The sequence below is a fragment of the Thamnophis sirtalis genome, unplaced genomic scaffold (genome assembly GCF_051295495.1).
Source record: "Thamnophis sirtalis isolate CommonGarterSnake01/CBP01778 unplaced genomic scaffold, rThaSir2_p1.2 scaffold_7, whole genome shotgun sequence".
In the NCBI taxonomy this organism is placed as follows: domain Eukaryota; kingdom Metazoa; phylum Chordata; class Lepidosauria; order Squamata; family Natricidae; genus Thamnophis; species Thamnophis sirtalis.
The window spans coordinates 59962168-59980284 of record NW_028261387.1 but is presented as its reverse complement, the minus strand read 5'-3'; the positions used below and the strand labels follow the sequence as shown (position 1 = coordinate 59980284).

The 18117-nt window shown below is 38.9% G+C and overlaps 1 protein-coding gene across 3 annotated transcripts in view; it reads left to right on the top strand.

Annotated features, from left to right (window-relative positions):
- The window catches only part of SYT6 (synaptotagmin 6), a 150578-nt gene that overhangs the window by 58411 nt on the left and 74050 nt on the right, over positions 1-18117 (top strand). For all 3 annotated transcript variants that reach the window (XR_001312796.2, XR_015697339.1, XM_014054063.2), the window contains exons 2-3: positions 8497-8833; positions 16051-16609. Coding sequence is in view for 1 of the 3 variants with exons in the window: in XM_014054063.2 (XP_013909538.1) it covers positions 8497-8833; positions 16051-16609 (896 nt within the window). In the remaining 2 variants the exon portion in view is untranslated. The remainder of the gene's footprint in view (positions 1-8496; positions 8834-16050; positions 16610-18117) is intronic.

Below are 18117 nucleotides of genomic sequence, written 5' to 3'. Positions count from 1 at the left end.
CTTGTTTTTGTTCCCAATGGATTTTTAATGTTTGGTTTCTCTCACAATGCAGTAAAACATGTGAGGGAAAACAGGGACGAGAGCTCTATTATTGGCTTGCTAAAAAGTGCTCTAGCAGATGGGTGTAGTTGAAGAGGGAGAGATGAGGATGCTTGAGTACCACAGTGCACATAAACATGTACTGGCAACTCTGTGGAATGGGCCATCAAATCACCCTTGAATGTCTTCAAAGCATCTGAAGGCTCCCAATTTATGTCAATATCTTTGACTTAATATTTGAAGATTCAGTTTGAAGGAGAGATTTGATTGAATCCCTTACAAAGAAGATTGCCCCCATTACCACCTTATAAAATATTTCTCAATTGTTATTATTTATAAAAGTGAGTATATGTACAGTTATATAGAACTATACTCATGTGTATACTCATTTTCCCTGTGTTCAGCAATATGGATGGCAGAAGGATGAGGTGATGAGAGAAGCTGAAGTACTTTGAGAAAACCTGAATACACCCCAAAATGATCTGTTTGAAACGTGGAGAGTTTGTTGTGGAGGGGGTGGGATCCTTCTGTAACATTTTGCAAGAATCAGAATGTACAAAAGCAATATATTAATACAAAAAGGTTCCCATTTGAACATAATCTGAGCCATAGCCTTTCCTAATATAAGTATAACATGCCAATCTGAAAACAACCCTAAATTTGATAAGGCAGGATAAATGCAAGATAATTTAATGTCATCTTGTTATGAATGAGTATAAATTGTATTTCTGTGGCAGGCACCCTTTCTGTTCACTTCTTTTCTACCCCCCTTATGCTTTATGAGCATTGCCAGATGGAGAATTAGGAGTGTTTTTTTCCCCCACAAGGCCTCCCTGAATCCTGCCAAGAATGCTCTTACTCTATTGATTCCAGTTGCAAAATGGGCAGGACAGATCCAGACTCATTTCACACCAGTATCATAGTTCACTGAGATCTCAGCTGATCATGCTTGAATGTTTTAAAAAAAAAATTAAAGTTATGTCCGTGTATTTTGGTATACTACACAATTCAGTGGCGTAAGTATTGTATTGTATTGTATTTGGTTTATTTGTATGCTGCCCTTCTCCAGGAGGGACTCAGGGCGGTGAACAACTCAGGGGGGAAAGGGAACATAAACAACAGTACACATAATTAAAATACACGAAAATCACACAGCCATACCAGTCGAGAGGGGAGGGGAACTCACCCCAGGCCTGCCAGCACAGCCAGGTTTTGACGGCTTTCCAGAAGGCCTGGAGAGAGGTGAGGGTCCGGATCTCCACGGGGAGTTCATTCCAAAGGGCCGGAGCTGCTACAGAGAAGGCCCTCCCCCGGGTAGTAGCCAGACGGCATTGGCTGGTGGACGGAACCCAGAGGAGGCCGACCCTGTGAGATCTGACGGGTCTTTGGGAGGTAATTGGCAGCAGGTGGTCTCTCAAGTACCCAGGTCCAATACCATGAAGGGCTTTATAAGTTACGACTAGCACTTTGAAGCGTATCCGGAGACCGATAGGTAGCCAATGCAGCTCGCGGATGATAGGTGTAACGTTGGTGTACCGAGGTGCACCCACAATCGCTCGCGCGGCTGCATTCTGGACGAGTTGAAGTCTCAGAATACTCTTCAAAGGCTGCCCCATGTAGAGTGCATTGCAGTAGTCCAGTCTTGAGGTCACGAGGGCGTGAGTGACTGTTGCGAGTGCCTCCCGGTTCAGGTAGGGGCGCAACTGGTGCACCAGGCGAACCTGGGCAAATGCCCCCCTGGTCACAGCCGACAGGTGATGTTCTAAAGTCAGCTGTGGGTCCAGGAGGACTCCCAAGTGGAAAAATGGGAACAAATAGAAAGTCTTAGCAAAAAAAAAATCATATAAAATAGCAACTTGCTCATGGAACGGTAGATTGTACATTAACGTTTCCATTTTTTGTCTGCAATTAAAACAAAGACTCAGAAATCCCATCCCAAAATAAAGTTATTGATTATTTGTATTTTGTATTTGTATTTTATTGGTCTTGTATGCCGCCCACTCCCGAAGGACTCCAGGTGGCTTACAATAAAAAAAGGAAGGGGATAAATAGACAAATAGACAAACAACAATTTAAAATACACAACATTCATAGTTACAGTGGGGCTGGCTATTTCAACAGCCCCCCAGCCTGCCGGAGCAGCCAGATCTTAGTGCCTTTGCGGAAGGCCAGGAGAGTAGTAAGGGTCCGGATCTCCACAGGGGGCTCGTTCCAGAGGGCTGGAACTGCAACAGAGAAGACTCTCCCCTGGGGAGTCGCCAGCCGACATTGGCTGGCAGATGGGATCTGGAGAAGGCCTAGTCTGTGCGATCTGATTGGTCTATGGGAGGTAATTGGCAGGAGGCGGTCTCTCAGGTACCCAGGTCCGATGCCATGTAGGGCTTTATAAGTAACGACTAGCACCTTGAAGCGAGTCCGGAGACTAATGGGTAGCCAGTGCAGCTCGTTGAGGATAGGTGTAACGTGGGTGTACCTGAGTGAACCCACGATCGCTCGCGCAGCTGCATTCTGGACTAGCTGAAGTCTTCGAACACTCTTCAAGGGCAGCCCCATGTAGAGTGCGTTACAGTAATTATTCATGCAATCCTTTTTTCAAATCCAAAATTAGGTTACAGTAAGTTACTGTTTTGTTGTAACCAAATGAGCAAAGAGAAAGATCCATATGTTTACATAAAGCTTATACAATATGTTAATCAACAGACAGTTTGAGTGTGTGTATACATTAATCAAAGATCCTAACTACAGAAAGCATTACTCTAAGGCAGATAAAGAAATGCAAAGAAGAGTGCAGGGACTCTTCATGTGAAGTCATTAAAGACACATTCCTGGCAGGTGGGGAGGGGGAAGCACAGTATATTTGATATATGAGTTGAGCCAAGGCTCTGATTAGTATTCCTACAGGCTAGCCTTGTGTTTACTGCTGGAAGAGATAAGACACAGCAACATATCTCTCTGAAGGCATGAACTTTGTAATCCATTAATCGTTACCACACACGGATTGGCAAAATAACAAAAAAAGATCTATTTTTAAAGATGTCAAATTACAGGCATGAGAAAGAATATTAAAGAAAAACATGTAGAATTTGTGGTTACCAAATATAAGCAAACATAATTAGGATGCTGAGCTGATTCAACCTGAATTCTTTTTCATACAGCAGAAATGAACATACATATATAGCAGTCACTGTGTGTGTGTGTGTGTGTGTGTGTGTGTGTTTGAGAGAGGGGGGAGGGAAAGAGGGAGGAAGGAGGGGAAGGGAGAAGAAAAAGAAAAAAGAAGGAAACCTCTTTTGCAAAGGAGAAAAACAAATGCTCTTGCTTTAAATCGGAACTGAGCATGCCTGGCTGTGGAATTCTGGGAGTTGAAGTCCACAAGTCTAAAAAAATTTGAAACCCACCACTGCGTCAGTGCCTCACCAGCCATAAACCTCACCACATGTCACTGTAGCAGTGATGGAGAACCTTTTTGGCACTGACTCCTGAAAAGGGAGCGCCGCTCACTCATCTGGGACGTGATCCAGAAGAGGAGTTTCCCAGGGGGCATGGGTGCGCCGGAAAATGCACTTCTGGTTTCCAGTGGGCGCATGTGTACCAGCCAGCTAGACTTCCAGTTACTGGCACACATGTGCACACGACGATCAGCTGGCCAGTGAGTATGCTCCCACCATAAAACAGAAGACCAGCTCCTCCAGTTTGCGACACTGCTTCACGCACGAGGGTAAGCTGATCATCATGCGTGCATGCCCGCCAGAAACCTGGAAGAGGAACGGGCGATGCCGTGTGTGTCAGGTGACATGCCCCCCTGTGCCACTTCAGACTCATGTGCCATAGGTTCACCAACACGGATATATAGTATATGTCATCTTAGACTAATTTTTGTTAAAAAGATGCATATAGCAAACCAAACTGTGTAGTCAACCAAGATGAATTTTTACAATGGAACCAAAAGAACCAGTTCATCTGCTTACCCAATAATACAAAAAATGTATCATCAGATACTTGATGAAGATAACAATTTTAATGAAGTGTAATCTTGAATGAAATTGGGAACCCAAGGGTCAACCTGATGATGGAAACCAATGATTTTATTTCTATTAATTTTAAATTTTGAACAATCGCAACTGGTAAACCACCAACTGGCAAACATGGCAAGACTGGGAAAAAGAGACCACTTTGTGCTATTAGACAATGTGTAGAAGTAAATTTCCCATTTAACAAAAGCCAATCTAAGACTTCTCTATCATCTCATTCCCCTATTTCTCAAGTCAACCCACCCAAAGCATTCCCAAAAGTGGGGGTCAGCTCAGGTAACCCAGCAGTCATAATTGTAATAGAATGGAAATATTATAAAGTACAGTACAAAGAATACATTGCAATAATAATAGTAGAGAGAACACTCGTAATAACAGTAATTATTATAGTAGTATAGAAATAATGATAGAGCAAAATATAGGATAGAGGCTATAGAGAGCACTTACATATAAATTGGTAAGTTTCACATATCATTTTTATATTTTTTAGAGAGATTTAAAGAAACTATGTGGTCCAGCTTCCAGTGCTTTTGCATGTTTTCTAAGTCTGGATCAATGGTTTTAAAAAAGAATTCTTGAGAGTTACATAAACATTCAAATGTTTTCCCAATTTACAGTAGCTGTTGGTACTGTAGATACATTGAACTAAATCCACAGTATCCTTAATCAGTTTTGCTCCATCATCTAGCATTCCTGGAAGACATCATGTTGGGGAAACTATTGTAGCTAAAAGAAAAGGGATGGTCATAGTCTACATAGTCTACAGAGACTTAACTATATTCCAAATGCAGGAACACTCCGCTACTTTTATGAATAGTCCAGCAGTATAATAAAATTGTCTATATCTATATGCTCCATGGATATGGAACACCAGCACGAGGGATATGTGAGTCACTGGTTAAGGAATTAATGTGTTTCTCAGTCATTTCCTGGAGAAATATATCAATATTCATTGTCTCTCTTGAATATGTATTAGAAATACTTAGAGTTGTCTTCACATTCAAGCAGTGGAGAAATTATTATTTTTTACTACCAATTCTGTGGGCGTGGCTTGGTGGACATGGCAGGCAAATGATACTGCAAAATCCCCATTCCCTCCCTACTCCAGGGGAAGAATACTGCAAAATCTCTGGGGCCAGCCAGAGGTGGCATTTGCTGGTTCTCCGAACTACTCAAAATTTCCTCTACAGAACCTGTCAAAACCTGCTGGATTTCACCACTGCATTCAAGCCAATACAAGTGAAACTCCCTTCATATGTCCTGACTAAATATAGGGAGATTGAGGACTATTGGGTAGGATGCATGAAAACCAGTGGTGGGATTCAGCCAGTTCAAAGCTCTTCAGGAGAACCGGTTGTTAACTTTATGAGCAGTTTGATAAACTGGTTGTTGGAAGAAATCATAAGGGGAGAGAACTGGTTGTTAAATTATTTGAATCCCACCACTGATGAAAACTCCTGTTTTCTCTTCACGTTCAATCCTTCTCATGTTCAGACAAACATCTGAAGTGTAAGTGTAAGTCTACTATGCATTATTATACATTCTTCAACATTGATTTGAGTGGTAAGTTTTCATAGACAAATGCCACGGGGAGGACAGTTTGCTTTTAGTTAAGTTGATAAGGCAATGTTGTTGGCCAATTAAGTCTTATGCAAGTAACTAAAACTGACTTCCTATCAGGAAGCTAGCCCAGGAGGATGATATTTAAGAGCACAAAATCAGTCACTCCTTCTTATGCTTCTAGGCTGACAGAGTTGCTTAGCCTCAGTGCTGATATTTGCATCAGTGGCTAAATAGCTAATGTTTACCCCTTCAGACTTTTATTATTTTTATGTGTTTGTTTCTCATTCACAATTCACATGGCTAATTGCAAGAGGATAAATATGCTTTCGGAGAAGGACACTGAGCAGAAAGAACCTCCTTCAGAGCCATTTAATATGAATGTGCCTCCTCCTCTGGCATTAGAAGCGTATCCTTTTGACAAAGAGAAACCTTTCCCAATTGCAAATAATTTTTTGCAGGGCAAAATAGGGGGAAACAAGCTGCTCTGCCAGGATTTTGTGTAGCTTTATTTGATGCGAAGAATACTGGGAAACTTTCCAGAGTTAGCTTTCTATACTACAAAGTCATGCCTCTGCTACGCTGAGAATGCAATTAGTCAAGTCTCTCAGGACTCTCATTGTTTATCTTGTGCAGCCTAATTCATTATTAAATAAGACAACAAAACCCCTTTTCCCCCATTGACCTGTGATGCATGGGTGGTTTAATACTAAAGCATTTCTGTAGGCAAAATATAACTGTTCAGCTGTAGAAAGGCTGATAAAATTCAGTCTTCTCATTGCTAGCAGAGATCTTGTATGCCTCCAGCAGATGCTGTGCTACAGTAACCTTCTTCACCATTGGATATTCTGGCTTTAGTTGCTGGGAATGATAGACAAACATTTGCAGGGACCCAAGCACTCCTTGATAGAAGCAATTAACATACCACTTGCATTTACTATAGGGCATTTTACAGACCACAAATGATTTGGGCGGAATTCCTTCCTTCCTTCCTTCCTTCCTTCCTTCCTTCCTTCCTTCCTTCCTTCCTTCCTTCCTTCCTTCCCCAGACTGATTTATGCCAGGACCACATTCTGAACCAGGTGGTTTTAAGTTGCCTCTCCATGTATGCATTATTTGTGTTGGTTATGTCTGCTAGTTGAAACTCAAGCAATCAAAGCAAGTTCTCTGCCACTTCTGTACAGCAGCTGTTTGAATACCATGTCTTAAGTTTACATCATGTATTATTTTTCTTTTCCTTCCTAATGATGTCTAGGCCTGAAGTGAAATCTAAGTTCAAATCCTGAGATGGCCTTGAAGCCCAATAGAGAGGACTTTCCTTTAAAGGGAGGTTGCATTTTATGGAATATTTTCAATGCAACTCTAATAAAGAACTGATGTGAGTTGTCTAGATAACTGATCAAGCTTAGCTATCTAATAAGTATTCTTTAAATTTGTTCTAAGAACTATATCAGAGCTCAGGGAAGCTTTTTTGATTGATTAAAATCCACACATGTTGCTAACAGATGTTGTAAAATTGTATTAATAGCTTGAGAATAAATACATTAAGGAAAATATCCTCTTCATATAACATTACAATCCTAAAAGTGCTTCTTAATTACCATTTCCAGATGGCTATCTATCCAGATAGCACAGGGTCCTCCAAGTGAATCCTCCGAGTATCATAATTTGATCAACTATGCTTGAAAAGGATGTATAGTTACACACACTAGTCATTACCTTTAGATTAATTGCATTCTAAATATCCCAGCCTTCAATACTTTATCAGCAGTCCCACATGGCTTATAAAAGAGTAGGAAATATGAATAGTACAGAACAAGTACTATGCCAAAGCGTAAGTTTTATAAAATGGAATAAGATTTATTCTACTTGACTGTACTTCTACACAAATAAATCTGCTAATTAATTTAAGTATATAATCACCAGATGCATAAGTCAGGCAACAGTTGTGTGTTTTTGTCTGTTGGCTAAACAAATCATAATTTCTATGATTATAGCGAAGATTGGGGTTTGATAGAAAGAGAGAATTGAGAAATCATATGTCTTATTGCTAGTGGATGATGACTAACACTGTTCAGGATGACTGTATCACCACATAGGATAAGTCTGAGAAACAAGAAATTGTTCAAACTAGTTATGCCTGCCCTATGCTCTTTAAAGCAGCTTCTTGTCCAAAGATGTAATGGAGAAACCGGTACTGAAAATATGGCTGAGGTTTGTACACAGTAAGATAGAAGGCATGCTGTTTGTTCTTTTCTGTTTGGGTGCCTTCCAGATGTATTGAATTGGGACATACATATTGACTAGAGATTATACAAATCATCAAATACAATACATTTTAAGAACCCCAGATTGGAGAAGGATTATGACTGCCTCTGAGCAGTTTCTCCTTGTTGACTGTTCCTGGTTTGTTAATTGGTTTGCTGAGGTCCTCTAGGAGATGAAACAGTAGAAAAAATGCCTAGAGAGTCTGCTATAGGAGTTGAAGTCCAACTCATCTGGAGAGCAAAAGATAGCATAAGGTTTACTTCTTTTATTTAAGAGTTGACAAAGGATAGTGTAGAATTTACTTCTCTTATTTAAAGCATGAAATACACAGAGCCTTAACTGTGGTTTTCCTTTGCAAAACATCCTTAAAAGTGGCATTGAAAGGACTTGAAACATGGAAAGAAAGAAATCTATTACCTTTGTAGATGCAAGGGCATGTGTGGGTGAAATGGGAACACCATTTGGAATTTGTTCTTGTTCTTTCATCTTTCTCATCAAATTCTTTTTTTCTTTTCTCTTTCTTACTATTTTTTCACTTTTTCTCCTTTCCCCCTGCCCTGTTGTCCCACTTCCCCCGCCCCAATTTCTTGTCCTTCAGAACTCTCCATCAGTCTTCTTGCAGTGATAGTAATTGTATGCGGACTGGCTCTAGTGGCAGTTTTTCTATTCCTTTTTTGGAAGCTGTGTTGGGTTCCTTGGAGGAACAAATCTATTTCAACTAATACCCCCACCACTCAGAATTTGGCAGAGCACGACAAAGACAATATGGCTGACAAGCTAAAAGATACTGGAACTCTTGGATTCTTGGAAGCAGCAGTAAAAATTAGTCACACGTCACCAGATATCCCAGCAGAAGTTCAAATGTCCATGAAAGATCATCTCATGCGACGCACACGAATGCAGAGACAAACAACAGAACCTGCGTCTTCCACCAGGTAAGAGCAATTCTTTGGCTGTTATCTATTGTATTAGATAATACTTCATTAACATAATTTCCTTATAGTTAGAACAATTAATCAATGGAACAACTTGCCTCCAAAAGTTGTGAATGCTTCAACACTAGAAGTTTTTAAGATGATGTTGGATAACCACTTGTCTGAAGTGGTGTAGGGTTTCCTGCCTAAGCAGGAGGTTGGACTAGAAGACCCCCAAGGTGCCTTTTAACTCTGTTATTCTATTCTATTCTATTCTATTCTATTCTATTCTATTCTATTCTATTCTATTCTATTCTATTCTACTCTACTCTACTCTACTCTACTCTACTCTACTCTACTCTACTCTACTCTACTCTATACTATCTTGTGGTCTCCCGATTTATCTGTCTATGATCAAGAACCTGACTATGATCAAATTCAGACTAATTCTGCCATATCTACTATCTAAATGAGCAGCTTTTTCATTGTAAACATATTTTTGACACTTGAAAATCACCAAGCAAAAAAGGTGATTAAACTGAATTTTTGGCTGACATAAACCTCCTAGATCTGAACTGAAGGAAACTCCTCTTATTCAATGTTAGTCTCTTCCAAAGGTTGACTTGATAGTAAACCAGTTCATGTATTACACTAAACTCCCTGAAGGCTGTTAATCTTAACTAAAAGATTCAAACCTTATTTTTGTGACTTGACCTCATTGTGTCAAGCTGTCAATATGTTTGTGGCTACTTTAATTTTGTTAGAACTTACGGAGTCAAGGAGATGTATCAGTGACATGGCATACTGTCAGATGGAATTACAGCCTTTTGCACTTTTTCTTGCTTGTGTGGCTCAAGCAAGAATAATTAGATAAACGGACTTGACATATCACTCACTACATTGGCTTAGAGGAAGCTGCATTCTAGTGTTTAAGATGAGCAACTGCCTCAGGACACTCTAGTCTTAAATGGAGGAATAATGCATGCATGAAGATTCATTACAAAGAAAGGGAGGGTATGTAGAAATCTGAATGCTGAGGACAATCTGGGACTTTTTTGCCCAGAGGTAACTGATATTCATATCTCAGCCACATAATTTTTTCAGCTGAGATGTAGAATGATTGCACTCGTGTGGTTGTTGGATATATAATAAAAGAGCAACTTTTATTCAGGTATCTATCAGTTTCTCCCATAGAAGAGAGAGAATTTCTATCACTTCTAAGTATGATGGTTAATAGTGAACAACAGTGGCATTTTCAGCCAGAAATATCTATAAAGAGAACATCTATTGTCTGTCTATTTTATTTTATTTTCCATTTCTTTGGTTGATGTTATTCTACTCAGACAGGAAATATCGCACAGGCATACTTGTAAAGATGTGTAATATCTACAAGATATTCCTACAGTAGTTTTTGTGAATGGCTACTCTATACACCAGTCTCCCTTTCTCAGCTTCCCCTGAGTTTGCAGTCTTTTACAGCCTAATGTCTTTTTGTTGCATTGACACGTTGTGTTGGACAGAATGTACATAAATATATGCAGACAGTTTCTTCCTCCCATATATACATGAATCTACCACATGAATACATTTATACCTCTATATTCCTTCATTGGACATGCCTAATCAGGTTTGCTTATTCAACACAGTGAGGAGAAATTGATCTGATTTTTAAAAACAAAATATTTTTATTTCCTTTTATGGGGGAGGATATACAGTACTAGAGATAATCAGAAGGCTGTCACTGGAATACATGGAAGATTTTTGGAGACAGCATATAATTCATTGGTTATGTTAATCTCAAGGCAATATCTTTGTTTCTACAAGCTCCTTCTTTGATATTAATTTTATGCCTCAGCTTAGACAACGAGCATTTTAATTGAATGTCTACTGCTAGATATATATAACTTCACAGTACAAGTTAGTTCTGCTATTAAGAATGTATTCAAATAGGAAGTATATATATCCTCTAGCTCTGTGCGTAGAGTGTAATGGTTACTAAATTGAGATTGATTGTTGAAAAACAAAAAGACTGCAGTGGGATTGTTCCGTTCTACTTCCCTTGTTTTCCAATTCCTCTGTTGCTTCCATGTGTTGAATTGAAATTCCTTGAGGCAGGAAGCAGTTTTTATATTTTGAAAGTGCCAGGTACACAGGTGGCATAACAACCCAAACAGTAAAACTAATTTAAAAAAACTTTTCCAGACTCCTTGGATTCCTTGGTATGAGCAAATAATTCATAACCTCATATTAAAATATGTAGTGGTCAGAGAAAAAGTCCAAGTGATTGTAATAATAAAAATCTGACCCATATCAAAAAAACAACCAGGAAGACATGCTACAATGGTCAAATCAAGCACAGACATACAAAAAGACTCTTATAAGAAATATAATGATGCTCTGTCTCGGGAATATTAATCAAGCATGTTGTCAGGGTTGTAAATTTTTAAATGTTAAATTTCTAAAGTCTTGGTCAGGAGAGGCTGAATGAGGTAGTAAATATTGTCCCTTTGGTAGATTCATGCCTGCCATTCTTAGTTTAAGATTTTCTTACTCATATCCATTAATTTAATTCACTGAAACCAGAAAGGGAAACGCATTAAGAAATTCAATTAGAAAAGTTCCCCTGGGAACCAATTGTATAAGATATAGAAAGAAATATGATTAGTGCATCTTCCTGCATCAATGCAGTATACTGTGTGCTAGAAATACTGACTGTAGACAGAGAGGGTTTGCGACTTAGAAGTCCTCTTGGATCCAAAGCTTCTGTTTAAACAAGAAAGGTTGTGACCGGAAGGCTTTTGCCATACTTTGCCCATCACGTGATTGGATTACTGCTCTGCACCCTATATGTTTTGGAGAATCTCAGATGCTGCAACTGGTCTAGAACATATTGACCAGACTGCTGACAGGTCACCTCTGCCTCTTCAGATTAATAGTAACTCCCAGGTTGCTGCATTGGTTACTCAGATACTTCTAAACCCAATTAAAAAACATACAATTACTTTAAAACATATATGGTGCCACACTACCTTGCCAAAATTATGCTGACCAACCAGTTTCAATTTCTCAAGAGGCTTGCTGAGAGATTTTTCTCCATGGGAAGTGGACAAGTCCTGCATCAGCCAGCAGACCTTTTCTGTAGTGCTCTGCCACCTGTTTCCAAAAGTACAGAAAATATCCTCCTTCTTGCATTCCATAAACTATTTAATTTTTTATTCTCTTATGCTATTGACCTTAACTGGCTGATAGGGATGGTTATCTTTGGAAGTATGCACTGCTTGGTATAGCTTGTTTTAATGAAAATTTTTGTTGTATCCCAGCGAAGTTGCATGTGTGGGATAGTCAACAAGTACTGGAAATAAATAAATATGATAGAATAAATGTATGGTGGCTTTCTTCTTTTCCTTCCCTATATTTTATTATAATTTTCATAAGTTCTGATCCAATAATTAGGAAGGAGGTGAGTACTTTCCTTAGGATTTATTCTCACATTCTACTAATCATCACACAAAGATGCATGCAGATCATTTTTAATGAACCTGTCTCTATGATATTTCCTTTTTCTCACCCCCAGCCCATTGTTGAGACACTTTACATTTTTCTTTAGCTGTTCTAATTTTTACTCTTCACCTGACACAAATCTTGCTGTATAGATTTATGAAGCTTCATCGACAATATTGATGATTACAAAGTCAATGGTTTGAATTTATGCAGCTCCTGTTGACCACTTGAAACTGGTTTACAATACAATACAATAGCAGAGTTGGAAGGGACCTTGGAGGTCTTCTAGTTCAACCCCCTGCCTAGGCAGGAAACCCTATACCATTCCAGACAAATGGCTGTCCAGCATCTTCTTAAAGACTTTCAGTGTTGGGGCATTCACAACTTCTGATTAATTGTTCTAACTGTCAGGAAATTTCTCCTCAGTTCTAAGTTGCTTCTGTCCTTGATTAGTTTCCACCCATTGCTAAGAGCCAAGGTGGCGCAGTGGTTAAAAGCAGCACTGCAGGCTACTGCTAGATCAGCAGGTCAGCGGTTCAAATCCCACCGGCTCAGGGTTGACTCAGCCTTCCATCCTTCCGAGGTGGGTAAAATGAGGACCCAGATTGTTGGGGGCAATATGCTGACTCTCTGTAAACCGCTTAGAGAGGCCTGAAAGGCCTATGAAGCGGTATATAAGTCTACTGCTATATTCTTGTTTTACACTCAGGTGCCTTGGAGAATAGTTTGACTCCTTCTTCTTTGTGGCAACCCCTGAGATATTGGAACACTGCTATCATGTCTCTCCTAATCCTTCTTTTCATTAAACTAGACATACCCTCTCACAGTTACTACTATTGAGCAAGGTACCACCTATACGGTACCTGTGCATTTCATTTTTCTTGCCTAAATGTAGAACCTTACTCTTTTCACCATTGAATTTCATTTTATTAGATAGTGTCCAATGTTCAAGTTTGTCAAGATCATTTTGTATCTTAAGCCTGTCTTCTGGAATGTTGGCTATTCTTGCCAGTGTCATCTACAAATTTGTTGAGTTCCCCATTTATTCCCTTATCTAAATCATTGATGAAGATATTGAAGAATACTGAGCATAAAACAGAGCCTTGGGGTACTCCACTGCAGACTTACCTCCATGTAGATGCAGTTCCATTGAGGACTACACGTTGAGTGCTGTTGGTCAGCCAGTTACAAATCCATCTGGTGGTGATGCTGTCTAACCCACATTCTTCTACTTTAGTAGTAGGTTATGGTCTACCTTATCAAATGTCTTACTGAAGTCCAAGTAAACTATATCAACGGCATTCCTCTGGTCCACTAATTTTGTCACTTTGTCAAAGAATGCAATAATATTAGTCTGGCATGATCTGTTTCTGACAAACACATGTTGGCTTTTGGCTTTTCGTTTGCCCCACTCCCTTTCTACCAATTGCCAGGCACTGCCTAATGGCCACTGCAGAAAGTGACCAGAAATCTGACTTCCCAGGAGTATCTCTCCATGTAATACGTGATTGGTACTTTGAGAACAGCAGGTTAGACCTGTTTGTTAAATAAAGCTTTAGCATTCTCTTGAAAGAGTGGGATTTAATTAGGAAAGAGAGCCATATTCTGCCAGCTGGGTGTTGTTGGTTTTATTTCAAATTAGGACAGAACTGTTTTCCTACTGCTTCTGCCCACAAGGGAATTCATGAAGTTGAAGTTCCTACCGTTTTCATTACTTTGGAGACAGTGCTATTTTGATTATTTTACAGCTGTTGCTGATCACCTCCACTTGCTGGCAGCAGTATTATTATCTTGAATGAAGTAGAAAGGAAATAATCCAATGCCCCTGGCATTAGTACCTTCACTGCACTAGTGACCTCTCACTCAGGCTACTTTTGAATAAGACTCTATTGCTCTTCTGAAAATGTACTAAACCTGGATTAGAAAATAGTCTCACTGACAGCTGAATGGAGGATAGAAAAGATATGATATAAAGCAAGAGAGGAATTTCCAAAAAAACCACCAGCATAGCTTCATCATCCATGCCACTCACCTGTCACTTGGGCAAGCTGACGGTGGCTTAAGCCTCCATCATAGAAACCACCTATAGGAACTTAAGTCTTCCCTATCAAATATTAAGGAGAGTGGTAGTTACTTTTTTTCCTGGCAGGTAGCATTAAGTGAAAGAGAAAATACAACTAGGATAATCCATTAGTTACTGCCCTTCATTTGTCTACTTTTAAACTGTAAGGACAGCGTCTGTTGCACTGAAGCAGAATAGGTTATGTCACCGTATTTTTCTGCCAATTCAAAGACTGAAGGAGTGTGCATGAGGAAGAGCCCTTGGATATACTGTATATAAATTATAACAATCCCTTCCCTCCTCCCTCTTCCATGATGCAACAAATTGTTTAATAAGAATGTTTAATAAATCATGCTGGTCTCTGGAGCATGTTTAGTGGGGTAGGTTAGGGAACAAAAGCAAGAAGTGATGCCCTGCCTCATTTCCCAGGAGATTAAAGTCATAGTAGTTTTTCTTGGCCATAAATCCTCTATTAAGATAAGTTGTAAAAGATTTAAATTTTTCTTTCCTGCAAATTAATAAAAAAAATCTTTTATCTTTTAAGTACAGCAAAAGTACAGTGATTTCTCCTTTGTTTAAAAGTAAATGGGGGACATATAGCTCTCCAGAGGTTGTTCAACTGCTGAACTGAAATTTAAAACGACATAGGGAGGATGGATGAAATTAAAACATTTTTTTCCCAAACATTCTGGTTCATTGTAGGCTGCTATTTGGATGATAATTATTTTAATAGTTTGAATCCATGTAAGATAAATATGAAGGCATTTTCTAACACCAGAAGCTCATTTTTTTAAAAAAAAATATTTTTTATTAACAAACATGTAAAATACAGACACACAAAACCTAGACGTACAGCACATTTACAAAATACAATACGAATAGGAGCTTCCTGTTCTTTCTAATAGCAATTATCAATCGATACCGCTCACCTTATATTATTTCCCCTTCTATTGTATTTCATTTGGATTTCACCATTCTTAACCCTCTTATTTTACTCATAACTATTATTTTTTGAGTTTTGTTATATTCCTTCATTGATTCTTGTTTCTTTCCTCCATCCACCTGTACTATTTATCCCATATCTGGTAGAATTCTGATTCTTCTTTTCCCTGGATTTCTTTAGTTAGTTTGTCCATTTCAGCACAATCCATAATCTTTCTTATTATTTCATCTTCACTTGGAATTAATTTGTTTTTCCATTTCTGGGCAAAGGCAATCCTTCCCGCCGTAATTATATGTAGTATTAAATACTGGATTTCTTTTTTGTATTTCGCAGACATTATTCCTAATTAAAGAAACTTCAGGTTTCCATTCTATTTTAATCTCTGTTATTGCCTCCAGCCAATTTTTGATCCTTTCCCAAAAAAATTTAGTCTCCTCACAGGTCCACCATAAATGGTAATATGTTCCGTGTATCGATTCGCATTTCCAACATTTTGGGGAGGTGTTTGTTAAGATTTTAGCCAGCCTTGTTGGTGCCAGGTGCCATCTGTAAAACTCATTTTTCTTTATCCAAGAGATAAAGTGGCTCATTTCAGAATTTGAGGAGGGCGGAGGTTTGGCTCCTGACCTGTGCATGGTTTAAGCTCCATTTGATATTCTCATAATGGGTCAGACAATGAATGTCAGTTATTTCCAGGCATGCAACATGTTTTCCTCCTTTTAACTCTTGCAGGCACATTTCTTTCAAGAGGCACCTGCCCAGACAGATGCATGTTTCCAGTGTGGACTATGGCACGGATCTGCCACTTGCAGCAGAGCAGCCCACTTGCATTGGCCGGATCAAGCCTGAGCTGTACAAACAGAAATCTGTGGACTCCGAGGACCCCAAGAAAGAAGCAGAAAAAACCTGTGGGAAAATAAATTTTTCTTTGAAATACGACTATGAAAATGAGACTTTGATTGTGCGGATCCTCAAGGCTTTTGACTTGCCTGCCAAGGACCTCTGTGGCAGTTCTGATCCCTATGTTAAGATCTACCTCCTGCCTGACCGAAAACGCAAGTTCCAAACACGTGTGCACAGGAAAACTCTCAATCCCACCTTTGATGAATGCTTTCAATTTCCTGTGCCCTATGAAGAGCTGACCAATAGAAAGCTCCATCTTAGTGTCTTCGACTTCGACAGGTTTTCCCGGCATGACATGATTGGGGAGGTAATCTTAGAGAACCTCTTTGAAGCCTCGGATCTCTCTCGGGAGACCTCCATCTGGAAGGATATTCAGTACGCTACAACTGTGAGTATCTCTTGTTACTAGTAATGTAGCAAGCAAATGCAGACCACCATTGTGAATGGTTTGATGTATTTCCATGTTGCACAAAAGTAATAAGAATTTGTTGCAATAAGAAGATGAGCAGATGTTTTTGGGGAGGTTGACATTGGGAGGTTCTTCTGTTAATACGTTTAAGCGGCCAGACGGCTCTCCACTAAACTAGCATAATTTAGAAGGGTTTACACATTTTATAATCTGTACTATCATTTGTGATGGAAACTGATGTCTCAAGATTTATTTCAGCATGGAGCTAATGCACATATCACATTTATATTGGGTTCCAGATTTTAGAGTGCACTTTACATTCTTGCAACTTTTTGGATTTAAAAGCAAATACACAAATGAGAGGCTCATTATACTTAACACCATAATTTGGACAGTTTAGGTTGTTTTAATAGAAATATTACACTCTATAATGTTACATTCTGATACTGTGTATAAGGAGAATAATAAAACCATAACAATAAGAAAACATGAACTTCAGTTTCATTTTGAGGAAACTTAGGCATGTGTCACATAAACCAAGTCCTTTTTTTCAAAATGGGAACAATTCTGAGAGCCAGTCTGAGCTCTGCTAATGTTCTCTTAACGCATAACTGACTTCTGAATGTCCTGTTACAAAGGGGGTTCAAGGAACACTCCTAAACCGACTACCTGATTTGGGACAGGGAGTGTGATCCTATTCAAATTAATCTATGATCCTGATTCATTTTGACTAGAACCTTTTTGGTTGGGTTGCCCAGTGTCCTGCTTTACAGAGGTCATTCTCTATTTCAAGATTTCCATTCCAAGTCTAATGTAAAGATCTTATTTTTATTTAATGGATCTTTAAATTAGATTTGAAAGACCTGACTTAGAGTCTTCCCTTATTCTAGTGAAATATATTGTATTTTTATTTACTTGTTTGTTAGATTTATATCCCATCTTTTAGGCTCTCCATGGGGATCCCCATGGGGATCTCCCTTCATAATATCCTCACAACAAACAACAACATTGGGATTGAGTGATTATTGGCCCATAGTCATCCCGTAACATCCACAGATGGGAGTAAACTGGACCTACATCTCCTAAGTGATAAAAGAAATACCTACTCACCACATAACAATAGCTTTAATAGGTTTAATAGGTTTAAGATATAAATGATATATTTGGCTATCTACTTTCTTTTGTCCTCTTTTTTCTCAGAAAGAAATATTATGGAATCCTTCCTGAGAGTCAAATTAGCTGCTAACAGCTAATGGGCTCCTCCAATTTTCATCAGGATCACAGTTCACACCTGATGATAAACAGACAAATATATTCACCCCTGTCAAATCCACTATCAATTTAGGGAAAAGGAACATTCCTATTGGAGCCCTCTTTTCTACAGCTAGTAGCACCACCAGAAGGCATATTTTTATGGACATCATAGTAGGGAAATAAAAGATGATAATTAGGGAGAAATCAATATAAAACCCCCAAACCTTTAATGT